Source organism: Helianthus annuus, chromosome 11 (assembly GCF_002127325.2).
Source record: "Helianthus annuus cultivar XRQ/B chromosome 11, HanXRQr2.0-SUNRISE, whole genome shotgun sequence".
NCBI classification, from domain to species: Eukaryota; Viridiplantae; Streptophyta; class Magnoliopsida; order Asterales; family Asteraceae; genus Helianthus; species Helianthus annuus.
In genome coordinates, this window is record NC_035443.2 from 12,562,985 (window position 1) to 12,578,500 (window position 15,516).

Sequence of the window (15,516 nt, forward strand, 5' to 3'; positions counted from 1 at the left end):
GGATGTATGTTGTCAATGTTTGGCTATAAATCCTAATATTATTCAGTATTTTAATTTTAAATATTTGAATGAAAATTAGTCTTTCTACCACGTTTTGACCTAAAGTGTAAGTGTTATGTTTGTGCTAGTGTTATGGCCATATGTGTTAGTATTATGGCTAAAATGTGCAGCCAAAATGTGCAAAGTGTTTTGACTAAACAAGACGAAAAGTGTGTAAGTGTGCACGCCTTATGACCAAACCACTAAGCCAAACCAAATAGTGTGAGTGTTATGAGCTGACCAACTGTGCAGCTCTGCAAATGTTATGACCAAACTAAACCGTGGAGCCAAAATGTGCAATTATTGTAACACCTTGTAAATTCGTGTCCAGTAATGTACTGACACGTGTCCATACTCCCAATTGTGCCTACTGTTGGCCGGGAGGGACTAATTTTGCGAATTATGGAAAGTATTAATGTGGAGGGACTAAAGATGTCAACATGTTGAAACTATGTGTTAGGATCGGAGGCTCTCAGAATTGTGTTTGTTTGCATAAATTTGAACATTAAGTGCAGCAGAAATGAAAAACAAACTTTGTAAACACAATCAAAGGAGAAAATAGTTTTGATAAACCAATGCTTCATACTGAGTCAAATGATTATAATACAAATCAAAAGATTACAAAGCATGCTTACAAGCTAAACTCCCCCTCAACCTGATACTCCATGGTTGATTGCACAAGATGAAAGGGTTAGAGATGAGGAGAAGAACCCACTCAGTCAATCAAATGTAACAGTACAGGGTACTGTTACATTTATAGGCAAACGAAACCACTGAAGCATCTCAGCTGACGTCACCATGAAAGTGACATCTAACAACCTAACAAACTCTATCCACTGATCTATAACAACTGATGTCTAACTACTGATTACATGGACACTGCTATAACTAACTACTGACTCACTTTCCACTGTTGTATGCTAAGCACTGATGTTGAGCATCGGTGCTTTCTTCAAAGGGTGATCAGACCTTGAATGGGCAGTGTATTAATCTTCAACAGTACTTAGGAAACAACAGTAGATAGAGCTTCAGCCCTTAAACTTCATCAGTTCTTTAGTAGCAGTTGTCTTATTGAGCAGTGCTTTGAAGTCTATCAGATGCTAGATAACCACTGTCAAAGGGAAAGCTTAATGCAAACAGCTGCTTATGAATAATCCTCTGTTGTGATCCAGTTTTGGCTTTCAATATCTGTTCATTTGGTAGGGTTCAATCCCAACAATCTCCCCCTGGAACAGATAATGCCAAAACCCTTCATTATTCTGGATTTTTATTTCTCATCAGAAGTTCTCTAACTTGATCTTTAAATTGAAGCTCAAAATCCTGAGAACTTGTATCACTCTCATCCCTACATAGTGTAAGCTCAAGGAGATATTGTAGATCTTCAACACCTAGGCCTAGTGCTTGATCCCTTGATATGTGCTTCACTTCTCCATTGGATCTGATCAGGGTCAATACATGGGTCTTTTGATCAGACATCCATTTTAGTACTTTTGAACCCAATGGGTTTCTTGGGAGAGGTTTATTCACAGATGAGTCAGGTGATTGTGGCCTTGTGAGAGGTTGTTGATCAGTACTCAGTACTTTTGCTGGTTCAGAGTTTTCAACATGATCAGCACTCTGAACTTTTGATAGTTCAGAGTTTTCAGCATGATCAGTACTCTGACCTTTTGGTACTTCTGAGTTTTCAGCTGACATTTGATTGAAGGCCTTTTTTATGATTTCATTTGCTGCAGCTATGTCTTCTGCAGCTTCTTGTTCAATCAGCTCTTGCCTTTTTCTTTGTTCAAGCTCAATGTCTGTCATATCTGTTGATGTGTTTGGTGATGTGGGTTTGGTCAATACCTTTCTGACAAGGTTTTGAAGTTTCACTGAGCTATCTTCTTTTAGATCCATTTTCTTGATGGCTTCTGTAAAGTACTCAGCTTCCTTTTCTTTTTCTTCTTCATTGGTCAACAGTTTCCCTTTTTCTTGATTTAACACAATGATAGGGGTATCTGCTGATATGAACAGTGGTTTAGGATCAATGACCTGTTTTGGCTCTTTGTGTTCATGCTTCTTTGGTAAATTGGGATCTGTCATTTTTCTTCTTTTCAGCCTTTCATAAGCCTCATCTGTATACTGCTTTGTCCATTTTGATATGGCTTTAGCAGTATCCACATTTGCATCCACTAACTCCTGTTTCTTTTTCTTGTGTTCTGAAGTGAGTTTATCAATGGCCTGCTTGTATTTGCTCCAGTTTGGAGCTGTCCTTTTCTTGCTTGGATCATTTTGAATTCTCTTGATTCTGTTCACCTCATACTTTAGTGCAATGAGTGGCCATTCACTGAATTGTTCTTCTTTGGCTGGATAAAATTTTTCTTTCATGATGAATTCAAGAAACTCCTTTGTCATTACCTTTTTGTAGGGCAGCATCAGGTGGTATATTTGACATGTCTTTGCTCATGTCTTTAGCATAATCTTCCATTTGTTTGACCTTTGTGAGTAAGAACTCCATTCTTTCAGAAATGGCTTTATCACCTTGATCTTTGCATTCAATTCTGGCTCTTATATCTGCTTGCCTGGCTTTGAGTTTTAGATACTCACTCATGTTTAATGGATTCCTGAAGCCAATGAGAGAAGGAAATCTTCTTTCCCAAGGATCATCTATTGTATAAAATTGTTTCATTTCATCCTTTACAGCCTCCAATTCCAGTGGATATTTCTCAGCAACAGATTCAATTCTAGTGGAGGATATTTGAGTGGGTGGTTGTGGATTGATGACATTGTAAGGTGTGGAGGATAAAGGAATAGGTGCTGGTATATCATCAGCATTCTTCTGAAATTTCCTTTTCCTTTTGTAAAGCTTTTTGGGTGAAGGGGATTTTGGTTGTGACGTAGAAATGTTGAGAGCAGTGGTGGATGGGTGACTAACAACTGTTGGAACACCTGGTGTTTCAACCTCTGTTTTCGTTACAACTATTGATATGTCAGTAGGTGTCTTCTGCTTTTGAGCAGGTGTTGAAATGGTAATGATTTGAGTGGTGGAAAGTGTCTGACTAACATGTGTTGAAACAACTGGTGTTTCAACCACTGTTGTCATTACAACAGATGTTGTAACATCTGTTGTCTTATGCTTTATGGTAGGAGGTAATGATGGTGAATTTGTTTTTGGTGGAGAAGTGATTTTAGATGATGGTGGTGGTAGGGCAGTGGTTGTCGTGGTGTGTGGTGAAGTGGTGTGTGTTGATACGGCAGCTTTAGTCTGGCTATCTTTTTCTGGTTCAATATAAACACCATCCTCAATTCCCTTCTTCTTCCACTTGATTTTCTCCCCCTTTTTGGCATTATCTAGAAAGGGATTATTCATGAAGAGGACAGTGGGAGGAACCTTTCCAGTGGTGCTTTGTATGTGAGCCTTGATAGCTTTGATATCTGCTTGAGTGTCTTTAAATCTTGACTCCACCATGTTTGTCAGCATTTGTACATGTATTGCATACTGCTGATCAGCCATTTGTTTTTGTTTTTCAAGTAGGGTTTGAAATACATTCCATAGCTCATTTGCAGCAGGTGCAGGTTGTGCAGGTGCTTGAGCTGGAACAGTAGTGGATTGTGCTTTTTGAGCTTTTAACAGGTGTTGCACCATATCCTTTATTTCAGCAACTGATGTTTCAAGATTTTCAATTCTGCCCGTCAATTCCTGATATTTTAAATCATCAGCCAAGTTAATGGGATCATCTGATTCCCCACCAGCAGTGGTTGTACCAATGTTTGACTTCGGAAATGAATCCCAAAAGTCATTCATTGATGCCCCTTGTTCTTGGTACTGGGGTCTTCTTCCTTCAGCACTTGATAGCATTTTAAAGGTACCAGTGGTCATAACAAACTCACTGGTGGTTCTCAGAGGTGCTATGGAAGGAATTGCCTTCAAGGGAGTCTTATGAATGTAACCACTGTCCAAATGTAAACCAGTGGGTTCCACATTTGTATTGGCTGCTCCACTTGAACTACTGTCAGGAATTACTTGTAATCCCTACAGTGTAACCTCCTCAATTGTTTCTGGGATAGCAGAGGTATAAACATCAGACCCAGACACTTGTGGGAGTATACTCTCAGTGATAGGTGATTGAGAGGAACTGGTTTGTGTCTGAGCTATATCAACTGCATGCAACAAAGGTATTATGGATTGTGGTAATGTGAGGGGTGAAGATAAGGGTGTTGAAAGAGACATGTCCTTGGGATTAGGACTGAGGAAGATGGATCCAATTGAATCCAGAGCTTCATATTGTGGGGTCCCTGTGTTTACAACCTGATCCTTTTGTGAGGATGCAGGAGGAGTTTGAGGCAAAGATGGAGATCTTTCTTCCATCTGCTGTGAGGAAGTAGCAGCAGTGGTTATAGGTGACATTTGTGTTGTCACTGGCAGTGGCTCTGGGATCTCATCTTCCAGAGGTGCCTTTGTTTTGGGTTTGGGGGGCTTTCTTGATGTTTTCTTTTTGGTCTTTTTGGTAATGGCAGGTGTGGGTTTCAAAGCAGTGGTTGTGCTGCTATGATCACCTGGAGCAGTGGGCTCAGCAGCCGATACCTGAGGAGCAGTGTTATCTGCTAAATTCTGCTCAGGCACCTCTGCTTTTGTTTTTGAAGGTGTTAACATTCTAGAGAATGTTTCAGGTGTTAAACCATTTATTTGAAAATAAACACCTTGTTTGAGCAAATTTTCATTTTCCTTTCCAATTTTTTGTTTAAAATAGTAGCTTAGAAACCTTGGAAAGAGCAAATATGATTTGCTGTCAACATTTTTTACCAAGTCATTAAAGATCTCCTGAGAATAGTTAAAATCTTCATTGTTTAAAATAGCATAACCCAGGCATTGAATCTTTAATGGTATTTCATTAAACGCAGTTGTTTTATTTGAAACACACATCAAAAGAGTGTGAAATAAAAACCTAGGTGCAGAGGGGAAATAGCCTTTTTGTAAGGTATCTCTTTTTGGTTGTTCTGCATACCCCCTTCCCAGAAAATCAGTTTTCAACTCGCTTTGAGAAAAAGAAGTTTTACCTTTCTGATCATCAAGCTTAAAGACTTCTGAGATTGATTGTGGAGTAATTTGAATCGCTTTACCCTGTATAGAGGAGTTGTTGGCTATGACGATGTCTCCTTATTTCTCAAGGGTAGCATTTTTCTAGAACTCTCTCTGGGTTTGTTGGTAAATGGGAGCATCTGCTATTAGCAAAGCTTTGTACTTTTATGCAGATAAGGTGTCGATGATGGAATCGAAGGTGTTGGTGGTAGTGGGTTTTGTGAGTAGACCCAAGTAATTGTGAGGGGATTTGTATGGGATTTCAATGGGTTCATCAACCATTTTAGTGGAGTCTGTAACACCTCGAAATTTTGCGTCCAATAATGTATTGACACGTGTCTTGAGTTTACACGTGGTATTTAATACAGGATAAAGGACCAAAGTTGACAAACATGGAAAGTATGTAAATTCGAGGGTTAAAAATGTCAACGAGGGATAAATACATTGTATAGTAACCCTGAATGATGCTCGTACCTTCAAACGGTAAATCATGGATTGTACGGAACGAAATACGGAAGAAAGTGAGAGATTACAAACTACAGGGGTTAATTGTGTCAACATGTTAAAGTTATACCTCTGAGTGACCCTTTAACATACCCGAGGCTTTGTAACCGTAAATTACACTCACTAGAATATACGATATAAATTTCGCGAAGTTCCGTTTTAAAACGAGAAAGTTATGATAAATTTCGTATGCGAGGGGTTAGAAGCGTCAACAATGAAAGTTAGGGCTTTTCGGATAGTAATTAAACTAACCGGGGACTTAACGGCGCGGGTAAAAGTCACGAGGCCCTTATTCGTAAATAATCGGGGCCCAAATCGCAAAGTTACCCCTTCGGAACCGAAAGTTCAGACTATAATGGCAAAAGATTTGAAAATCTTGAATTACAGGCCTCAGGCGGGCCGCGTTAGAGAAACAAGGAAGCTCACGCGGGCCGCGAGCCATGTGAAGATCCGGTTCCTGACATAAGGATTCAGGCGGCCCGCGTAAGGGTAGCCTGATCCTTAATGCGGGCCGCGTCAAGGTGCCAGATGCAGAAAACGGGGACAGGTTCACTGTTTGCTAATTTAACCGACTTATATGGCAATTATGGCAGCATGGGCGCCCCCTAAACGTCCCCTAGCACTCAGGGACACATGTTGATCATCCATGAACAATTATAGCCCTTGTTGTCATGATCTAGTGCACAATTTTTCACTATAAAAGGCCATGTAATGCACACATTTGAAACACACCTCAAACCTGCTTTCTTGATCACTTCTGGAGCTCAAGAGCATTCTTCTAACATCTCTGGTCGTGCACCAAGCTTCTGTAAGTATGCCTAACCCTTTGTGGTTTAGTTTTTGCTTAGTTATAGCCTAAAAGTCAATCTGTCGTAATTAACTATTGACTTGACGATAAATCACAAATGGTCCAGTCGTTTGTCGAATCAAAGGTAGTTATATGTTGGTAATCATGTGGGCATTAAACCCCAAAAAGGGCACCCTCTGATTCCCACTCTAACTAGTCCGATTGTCGAGTCAAACTTCCTTAGAAAAAGTCAACAGAATGCTATTTTGCGATTTTATGCATAATCAGTAATGTAGATGACGTGTAACCTGTTTTAACACTCATATAACACGATAATAAGTATATTAACTAGTCTAAGCTTGTTTGATCCGACCATTTACTGTTTTGACCCGGTTCGGAACCGAAAGTCGCAAAACTTTGACTTTTGCTTGACTTCAGTTCTGACCCGTTATGGTAAGATCTAGATATGCATTAGGACTCTCTTAGGACCAGGTTACATGTTGGTATAACCCTCTGTGACCGGTTCGTTGTTTGTCCAAGTCTTTAACACATTTCCGTTAAATGCTTAAAAGTTGACCGTAACGCCCTTTTTACTTTAAAACATGAATTTTGGACACGTGAAAGGACAATAACCTTAGTTACTGATTTCTAAGCATGTCCCAAAATTTTCACGTCAATCCGAGGTCCAGAATAGGAGTTATGCTAAATAGCGCAATTACGGAAACTTTAGTAATTAAACGGCGCAATTAGCATAACGCCTATCTAAACCCAGATTTCAACACCAAACCTTTTACACACTGATGTAAAATAATATTTTGGAATTTTTAAAGATTTTTAATTATTTTTAACCTGCTCATAACCTGCGGTTATGGCATCGGTTCGGTAAATACCGAATATACCCTTTTCGAGCATAACTTGAGTTCTACAAGGTATTTTGACCCGATTCCAGCTGCTACTGATATTAAATAATAAATAGAGCATTTTGGACTTTTTAAACTGTTCGGAAAACTCAGATTTTCTGTAGAACTCAGAAACCTCTTTTATAATCTTTGAAAATGACCGAAATACCCCTACGGGGCATATAATGGATTTAAACTCGTTACGGGCATTATGGAAGGTATCCTACTGATACCACAACCTATTTAAAGCATATTGACTTAGGAAACTTGTGTAGGACTCCTACGGTTACCCGTTACGCCTTTTGCGCGCGCGGTTCGGGTTATGTAACTAGTTTACATAAACTAGCCGAAACGGGTCAAACCTTATTGTTTTGACCTCAAAATCCAGAGTGTGGTTATATTACCCATATAAAACAAGTCTTCAAACTTGTTGGGTCCAAACCACATCCCATTCTCGGTTTTCGCCTTTCACGCGATTAAACCGTAATTATCCTTTGGAACTGACCGGTCTAAGCTAAGGCTAAATTAAAGACCCGTTAGGATTCTAATAGGTTATTTTTAAACCTTCGTTCTAGAATAGGAGACCAGTAAAAGAAACTTGAATTTGTTTATTAAGGATTATTACTTGCTCAGGTAAATACTTTTAACTTATTTTCCGTTATACGGGCTTGGGTTACGGTATTTAAAATACCGCTTGGTCGGGCAATTGACCCCAACTCATTAGTAGTCGGGTGATTTCAATGTGACCCGTTTAAAAATTGGTTTTGTTGGCTTTACGCCTTTGGGAGCTTAATGACCATGTCCCGGATATCCTTGGCATCATTTTACGAAATGGCCACGACCCCGACACACGGGTGTAGGTGTACACCCGTCATGTGTCTATATTATAAAGGTATAGCCGTTGGTTTTCCCGCCACGGTTTTATGCTTTGTGGCGTGTCTATTAACCTTTAACCCGGCACGACCCGGGCGACCGAACGCATAGTAAACATGTAATTCTTTTACAAGATTTAATTATAAATTATCCCAAGTTATAAAGAGTTTGTGCCATGTGCATTCAAATCAATTTTATTAAACATTTTACAAAAGTGTCGGTTGAATGTATTTACTAGTGTAAACTGACGTATTTTCCCAAAAAGATTAAATGCAGGTACTAAGCGTAATAGGCTGGATATTTCTCCTTAGCATCAATAAAGAGTCTCGCAAGCCTAAGATGCCTACGTCTGTTGAACAATATTTACATTTTAATTTGATCCCCTGTGGATTTTATTTCGACGATTGTAATACTTGGATATTACATTCAATAGTTGAAATATATTTACCTTTATGCTTCCGCTGTGCATTTATATATTGTGTGGTTTGACTATATTGTTGCCAACTACGTCACGGTAATCCCCCACCGGGCCCACCGGTGATACACGTGGAAATCGGGGTGTGACAGGTTGGTATCAGAGCCAACATTGAGTGAATTAAACACTATCCTTATGTGTTTAATCTCAATGACACAATTGCACATACTTGAGTCTAGACAAGAATATAGGACAAATTCGAATTTGTTATTCCAGTTTGTCTTTTATTGTTTATTATGATTTAAAGATTTGTTAAGCATGAAATATGCCACCAGCAATTAGAAGAGGAGGAAGAGGCAAAGAGCCGATCACTACTCACAATGACCACGAGGCCGGACCTTCGAACATGCGAGCTCCTTCCAGCACGAGGAGCGAAGAACCTCAGAGACGTAGAACCTCTTTGAGCCAGCAAGACGGTCTACCTCACATAGTTCGACACCTTCATACCGTCAACCTTCGTTTATACCTCTCCAGCGATCTGCTTCGCACCGTTCCTATGGCGATCCTACTCCTTTCTTTCAAGGCCGATTTAACCCGGCTGAGTATGTCCAAGAACCAATAGGTTATAACCCTTTAGGACCTGAAGACCATTTCTCCGAAGATAATGCGGTAGATATGGACGAGGACACAGATCCCATAGAACCTGCAAGAGGTACTCTCAACCATCCAATCGAGATCTCTGATGGGTCATCCTTCCATGGAACACCCTATCAAGGTCCCGACAGTTACCAGGCGAGGTTTAACCAGTGTGATTGGTACTTCACACCTTCTCATCACTTCTCGCCTCATGAGCAGCAGCAGCAACAGGATCCTTCGGAAGATTCGCGTTTCGTGGCAGTTATGCCACCACCTCCTCCGCCACCAGTTCAGCAAGCACCTCCTGATCCGCCAAGGCGTAGAAGATCAGGCGCGCGGATGTCCACCCGAGGAGGGGAATTCCACTTTAGCACCCCTCGCCACTCGAGTGCAAGTCACTTTCCGCCAGTGCCTGAAGAACCACAGTTAGGGGAACCTTCTGGTCACCCTGCAGAGGTGAATTCTGCACCAGTTGCACCACCTCCGCCATCTTTCGGATATGACAATCCGATACCAGCGTACGCCAATTCCACTGCGTACAACCCGTTTGAGCAGCCGACTCACACGCACTACAACTATAATTACGATGCCGACCCATACGTGGTAGCGGCTAATTACAATGCCCTCCATCCTGACAGAGCTTATGGAAACCTTTGGGGAACAGATTACTCAGCTCATGGGTATCCAGTACCTCCTAGACCTCCGGTTCAACAACCGTCGCAGCAGCCACGTTTTTCTCCACCGGAGCAGGAAGAAATCCTCCACCGTCTAAACCGAGTGGAACGAGACTTTGAGCAAGAACGTAAAAGTAATCGTGGATTCCTTAAAGGCCTAGCAAACCTACTAAAAGGGAGGAAGAAATGAGATCATTAGTCTCTTTATGTACTGTAGAATTTACTATTATCAAGTCCCTGCGAGGACATTTGTTTTGAGTATTTTAGTCCCTGCGTGGACTTATTTTTTAGTCCCTGTGAGGACATCTATCTATGTATTTGGTTCCTGCGTGGACTTATCTTTATGTCCCTGTGCGGACATCTATCCTTGTATTGGTCCCTGCGTGGACTTGTTTCCTGTAAACCTCTGCGTAGGTATTTATTTATCTAAAAAGTCCCGTTTAGGGCAGTGTGTAACCATTATTATGATTAATGGAATATATGTTATAAATTTCATTTTGTTATTATATGAAATGGATCAAAGGTCATTCCTTTTTAGATTAATCTGCCTATATAAAGAATCGTAATAGTGAAACCTAGCCTGGTGTCATTATAAGACCCGACCAAGATGGTAAGACTTAATTAAAAGATTCAGATTCCAGTTAACCTCTGTAAACATGTTAACATCCTTGACAGAGGTGATTCGTTAAAATCACACACGTCATTCTTATATAAGAATCCTTCAAAGGATTCCAAGACCCAAATTAATGATTTATAAATCATGGGCTAAATCGTCAACAAAGATGATCATTTATCAAACATCCATTAGTGATGTAGTGCCCACGGGCCATACTTATTGTCATATAAGACAAAAGACAGTTGTAGTCTATGACTCCCTGTCAGAAAAGGGTAAAAGGACTACGGTTCAAACCGTCATGCCTTGATTCTCTGTAATCCCGGCTTATATTATAAAAACGTCCCTGTGACCAGGCTTTTAACTATATAAATTTGTAAATAGGATAAGTTATATTCAGTCCTAAATAACAGTGAGTGACAAATTAACCAAATATGGTCTATGTTCACCATGGTTACTGAATTGCCATAAAAGACAATTCCATAATAAACTCCTAAATAAAACTTTGTCATTATCTTCTGTAGCAGATTCGAGTTACAATGGCTGAACCAAGTGGAGTTAATAGTCATTCGAAGGAGGATGACAATGATAACGCCCAGATTCATTTAACAGGCGCTGAACTAAAAGCTTTGGTAGACAACGCTGTTAAGGCAGCCTTGGATCGGCAGTATGAAGAATACACCGAGTCCCGAAGCCGAACCCTATCTACACCATACTCAAAGCCAAAAACCCACTCTAAATCTCACAGCAAACCACCCTCGACTCTGTCTAAGCCTAAGAAGGACAACGATAGACACTCATCCAATGAGAATAGCATCCACCCTAAGAAGAAAGTAGTCGATGATACACCTTGCGCCAGGGGTTGCACGTATAAATATTTCGTATCTTGCAAACCCCGAGATTTCACTGGGGAAAGGGCGCTGTGGATTGTATGACCTGGTTAGACGAGATGGACACTGTGGTGGACATCAGTGGTTGTGCAGAGAGAGACTTGGTGAAGTTTGTTTCACAGTCGTTCAAGGGTGAAGCCCTAGCGTGGTGGAGATCTCTGGTTCAGGCCTCTGGGAAGGCTGTTTTGTATAGCATGACATGGGAGGAATTTATGGCTCTCATCAAGGAAAATTACTTCCCTCAGCACGAGGTTGAGAAGATAGAGTCTGACTTCTTATCGTTGGTCATGAAGAACCTGGATTGCCAGGCATACCTCACGACTTTCAACACTCTGTCGAGATTGGTTCCGTATCTTGTAACACCGGAACCCAAACGGATTGCGCGCTTCATTGGGGGTTTGGCCCCAGAAATAAAAGCTAGCGTAAAGGCTTCTAGGCCTGCTACCTTCAGGTCCGTGGCAGATATATCTCTGTCTCTCACGCTAGATGCAGTGAGGCAGAGATCGTTGAGAAATGCCGATAGCGAAAAGAGGAAACGTGAGGATGATGATTCACGTAGATCCAGCAAGAAGCATCGGGGCAATCGTGACCACAAGAGGGGGTCAGAGAACAAGAAAAATGACCGACAATCGGGCGACAAGCCCTTGTGCAAGGTTTGTCAGAAGCACCACTTTGGAAGGTGCAGGTTTGAAAAGAAATCCCCACCGAAGGCGTGTGGGATATGCAGGTCCTCTGAGCATAGGACTCTTGAGTGCAAGAAACTCAAGGATGCAACTTGTTACAGTTGCAATGAGAAGGGGCATATCAAGACGAACTGCCCAAAGATAGCGAAGAAGGCTGAAGAAGGTAAAAAGACCAATGCAAGGGTCTTTCAGATGGATGTTAAAGAGGCTATTCAGAACGACAATGTCATAACCGGTACGTTCCTTATCAATGATGTTTTCGCAAGAGTCTTATTTGATTCTGGAGCAGATAAATCCTTTGTGGATGATAAGTTCTGCGAGTTATTAAAATTGCCTGTTAAAACCTTGAATGTAAAATACGAAGTAGAACTAGCTGATGGTACTATGGGAACAGTCTCAACTGTGTTAGATGGATGTGTTATATCCATTAGGAATCACTCATTTCCTTTATCCCTGTTACCCTTTAAACTCGTTGGTTTCGATGTAGTGTTGGGTATGGATTGGTTATCGCATAACCAAGCCCAAATCGTGTGCAACCAGAAACAAGTGGTAATCAAGACTCCGTCTGGAGAACCACTTACCATCCAAGGGGATACTCGACATGGATTGCCTGCACATGTATCTATGCTAAAGGCATCCAGATGTTTGAAGAAAGGATGTGTCATTTATATGACACAGGTAACCGTCGGTGAGGAGAAACCCAGAATTGAAGACATTCCAGTCATCTCCGACTATCCGGAAGTTTTCCCGGAAGAACTGCCTGGTTTGCCACCAGACAGACAAGTGGAATTCATTATCGACATCATTCCAGGAGCTGCACCTATCGCGAGAGCGCCTTATAGATTGGCACCCACGGGAATGAAAGAATTGAGGACGCAGCTAGATGATCTGTTGGCCAAGGGTTTTGTTAGACCAAGTTCATCTCCTTGGGGAGCGCCAATCCTGTTCGTCAAGAAGAAAGATGGTTCGATGCGTCTATGCATCGACTACCGTGAGCTGAATAAAGTTACGATCAAGAATAGGTATCCTTTGCCCAGGATCGACGATCTGTTCGATCAGTTGCAAGGAGCGAGCTACTTTTCCAAGATTGACCTAAGGTCAGGGTACCATCAATTGAAGGTCAAGGATGAAGACGTGCATAAAACTGCATTTAGGACTCGATAAGGTCATTTCGAGTTCCTAGTGATGCCTTTTGGACTCACAAATGCACCTGCCGCATTCATGGATCTCATGAATCGCGTTTGCAAGCCTTATTTGGATAAATTTGTCATTGTCTTCATCGATGACATCCTTATCTACTCGAAAAGTCAAGCTGACCATGAAAAGCATCTTCGATGTATTCTCAAACTGCTTCATCAAGAAAAGCTTTATGCCAAGTTCTCTAAATGTGACTTTTGGCTACGAGAAGTCCAGTTCCTTAGGCATGTAGTCAGCGAGCGTGGTATCCAGGTGGATCCCGCTAAAGTTGAAGCCGTCATGAACTGGCAGGAGCCGAAGACACCTACGGAAATTCACAGTTTCCTAGGTCTAGCAGGATACTACAGACGCTTCATCGAAAACTTTTCAAGAATTGTTGCACCCCTAACTTCTTTAACTAGAAAGAAAATAAAGTTAGATTGGGGCCCTAAGCAGCAAGAAGCTTTTGATATCCTCAAACAAAAGCTGAGCAATGCTCCAGTGTTGACATTTCCAGACGGAATGGAAGAATTCGTCGTATATTGTGATGCATCGCACACCGATATGGGTTGTGTGCTTATGCAGAGGGGCAAGGTGATTGCCTATGCCTCGCGACAATTGAAAGTGCATGAAAAGAACTACAGCACCCATGACTTGGAGTTGGGTGCCGTTGTATTTGCACTAAAACTTTGGAGGCATTACCTTTATGGCATCAAATTTGTGATCTATTCTGATCACAAAAGCCTCCAACACCTGTTCAATCAGAAAGATCTGAATATGAGGCAGCGACGCTGGATGGAAACTCTGAACAACTATGACTGTGAAATAAGATACCATCCAGGCAAGGCCAATGTAGTCGCAGATGCCTTGAGTAGGAAGGAAAGAGTGAAGCCAATAAGGATCAATGCCAAGAGCATTGAAATAAAGAACAGTCTGAATGAACGATTGTTAGCTGCACAGAAAGAAGCTGTGTTGGAAGCTAACTATCCAAACGAAAAGCTAGGGGTCACTGAAGAGCAGTTATCTTATGGCAAAGACGGAATTCTGAGATTGAATGGGAGGATATGGGTTCCTGTTTATGGGGGTCTTCGTGACGTTATTCTTCAGGAAGCCCATAGTTCCCGATATTCTGTTCATCCTGGTGCTGATAAAATGTACCAGGACTTAAAGGCAAATTTCTGGTGGATAGGCTTGAAGAAGTCTATAGCCACCTATGTAGCAAAGTGCTTGACTTGTGCGCAAGTGAAAGCTGAGCATCAAAAGCCGTCAGGCTTGCTACAACAGCCTGAGCTTCCCGAGTGGAAATGGGAAATGGTGACGATGGATTTCATCACCAAATTACCAAAGACAAAGAAGGGATACGATACAATATGGGTAATAGTTGATAGACTGACCAAGTCAGCACATTTCCTACCCATAAAAGAGACTCATAGCTCCGATATATTAGCCCAGTTGTTTGTAGACAAGATTGTAGCCCTTCATGGAGTGCCTGTGTCTATCATCTCTGATAGAGATACCAGGTACACATCACACTTCTGGAGAAGCTTCCAACAATCTTTGGGTTCACGTTTGAATTTCAGTACGGTTTACCACCCTCAGACGGATGGACAGAGTGAGCGTACGATCCAAACGTTAGAAGACATGCTTCGTGCATGTGCGATCGGCTTAGGTGGCAGTTGAGATAACCACCTACCATTGGTCGAATTCTCCTATAACAACAGCTACCATACGAGCATTAAGGCTGCACCTTTTGAAGCTTTATATGGTAGAAAATGTAGAACGCCCGTTTGCTGGGCAGAAGTTGGAGATGTCCAGATGACAGGACCTGATATAATATTTGAAACAACGGACAAGATTGTCCAAATTCGCGATCGATTGAAAGCTGCTCGAGACAGGCAGAAGAGCTACGCGGATTTGAAGCGTAAGCCTTTCAATTTCGAAGTAGGCGACAAGGTTTTGCTTAAGGTATCACCCTGGAAGGAGGTGATGCGATTCGATAAGAAGGGCAAGTTGAGCCCGAGATATATTGGACCTTTCGAGGTAATCGAACGTGTCGGATCGGTTGCCTACAAATTAAACTTACCGGAAGAGCTCAGTGGTATCCACAATGTGTTCCACATCTGTAACCTGAAGAAGTGTTTCGCTGACGAATCACTGGTTATACCGCATACAAATGTACACATCGACGAGAGCTTAAAATTCATTGAGAAACCTGTGTCGATCGAGGATCGACAGGTTAAGAAACTTCGCATGAAGTATATACCTATTGTA

General features: G+C 41.5%; 1 protein-coding gene across 1 annotated transcript in view; it reads right to left on the reverse strand.

Moving 5' to 3' along the window:
• Nucleotides 1-2,410: 2,410 nt before the first annotated feature.
• The window catches only part of LOC118483969, a 35,350-nt gene continuing 22,244 nt past the window's right edge, over nucleotides 2,411-15,516 (reverse strand). The window contains exon 5 of the mRNA XM_035979792.1: nucleotides 2,411-3,093. Within this exon, the coding sequence (XP_035835685.1) occupies nucleotides 2,411-3,093 (683 nt within the window). The remainder of the gene's footprint in view (nucleotides 3,094-15,516) is intronic.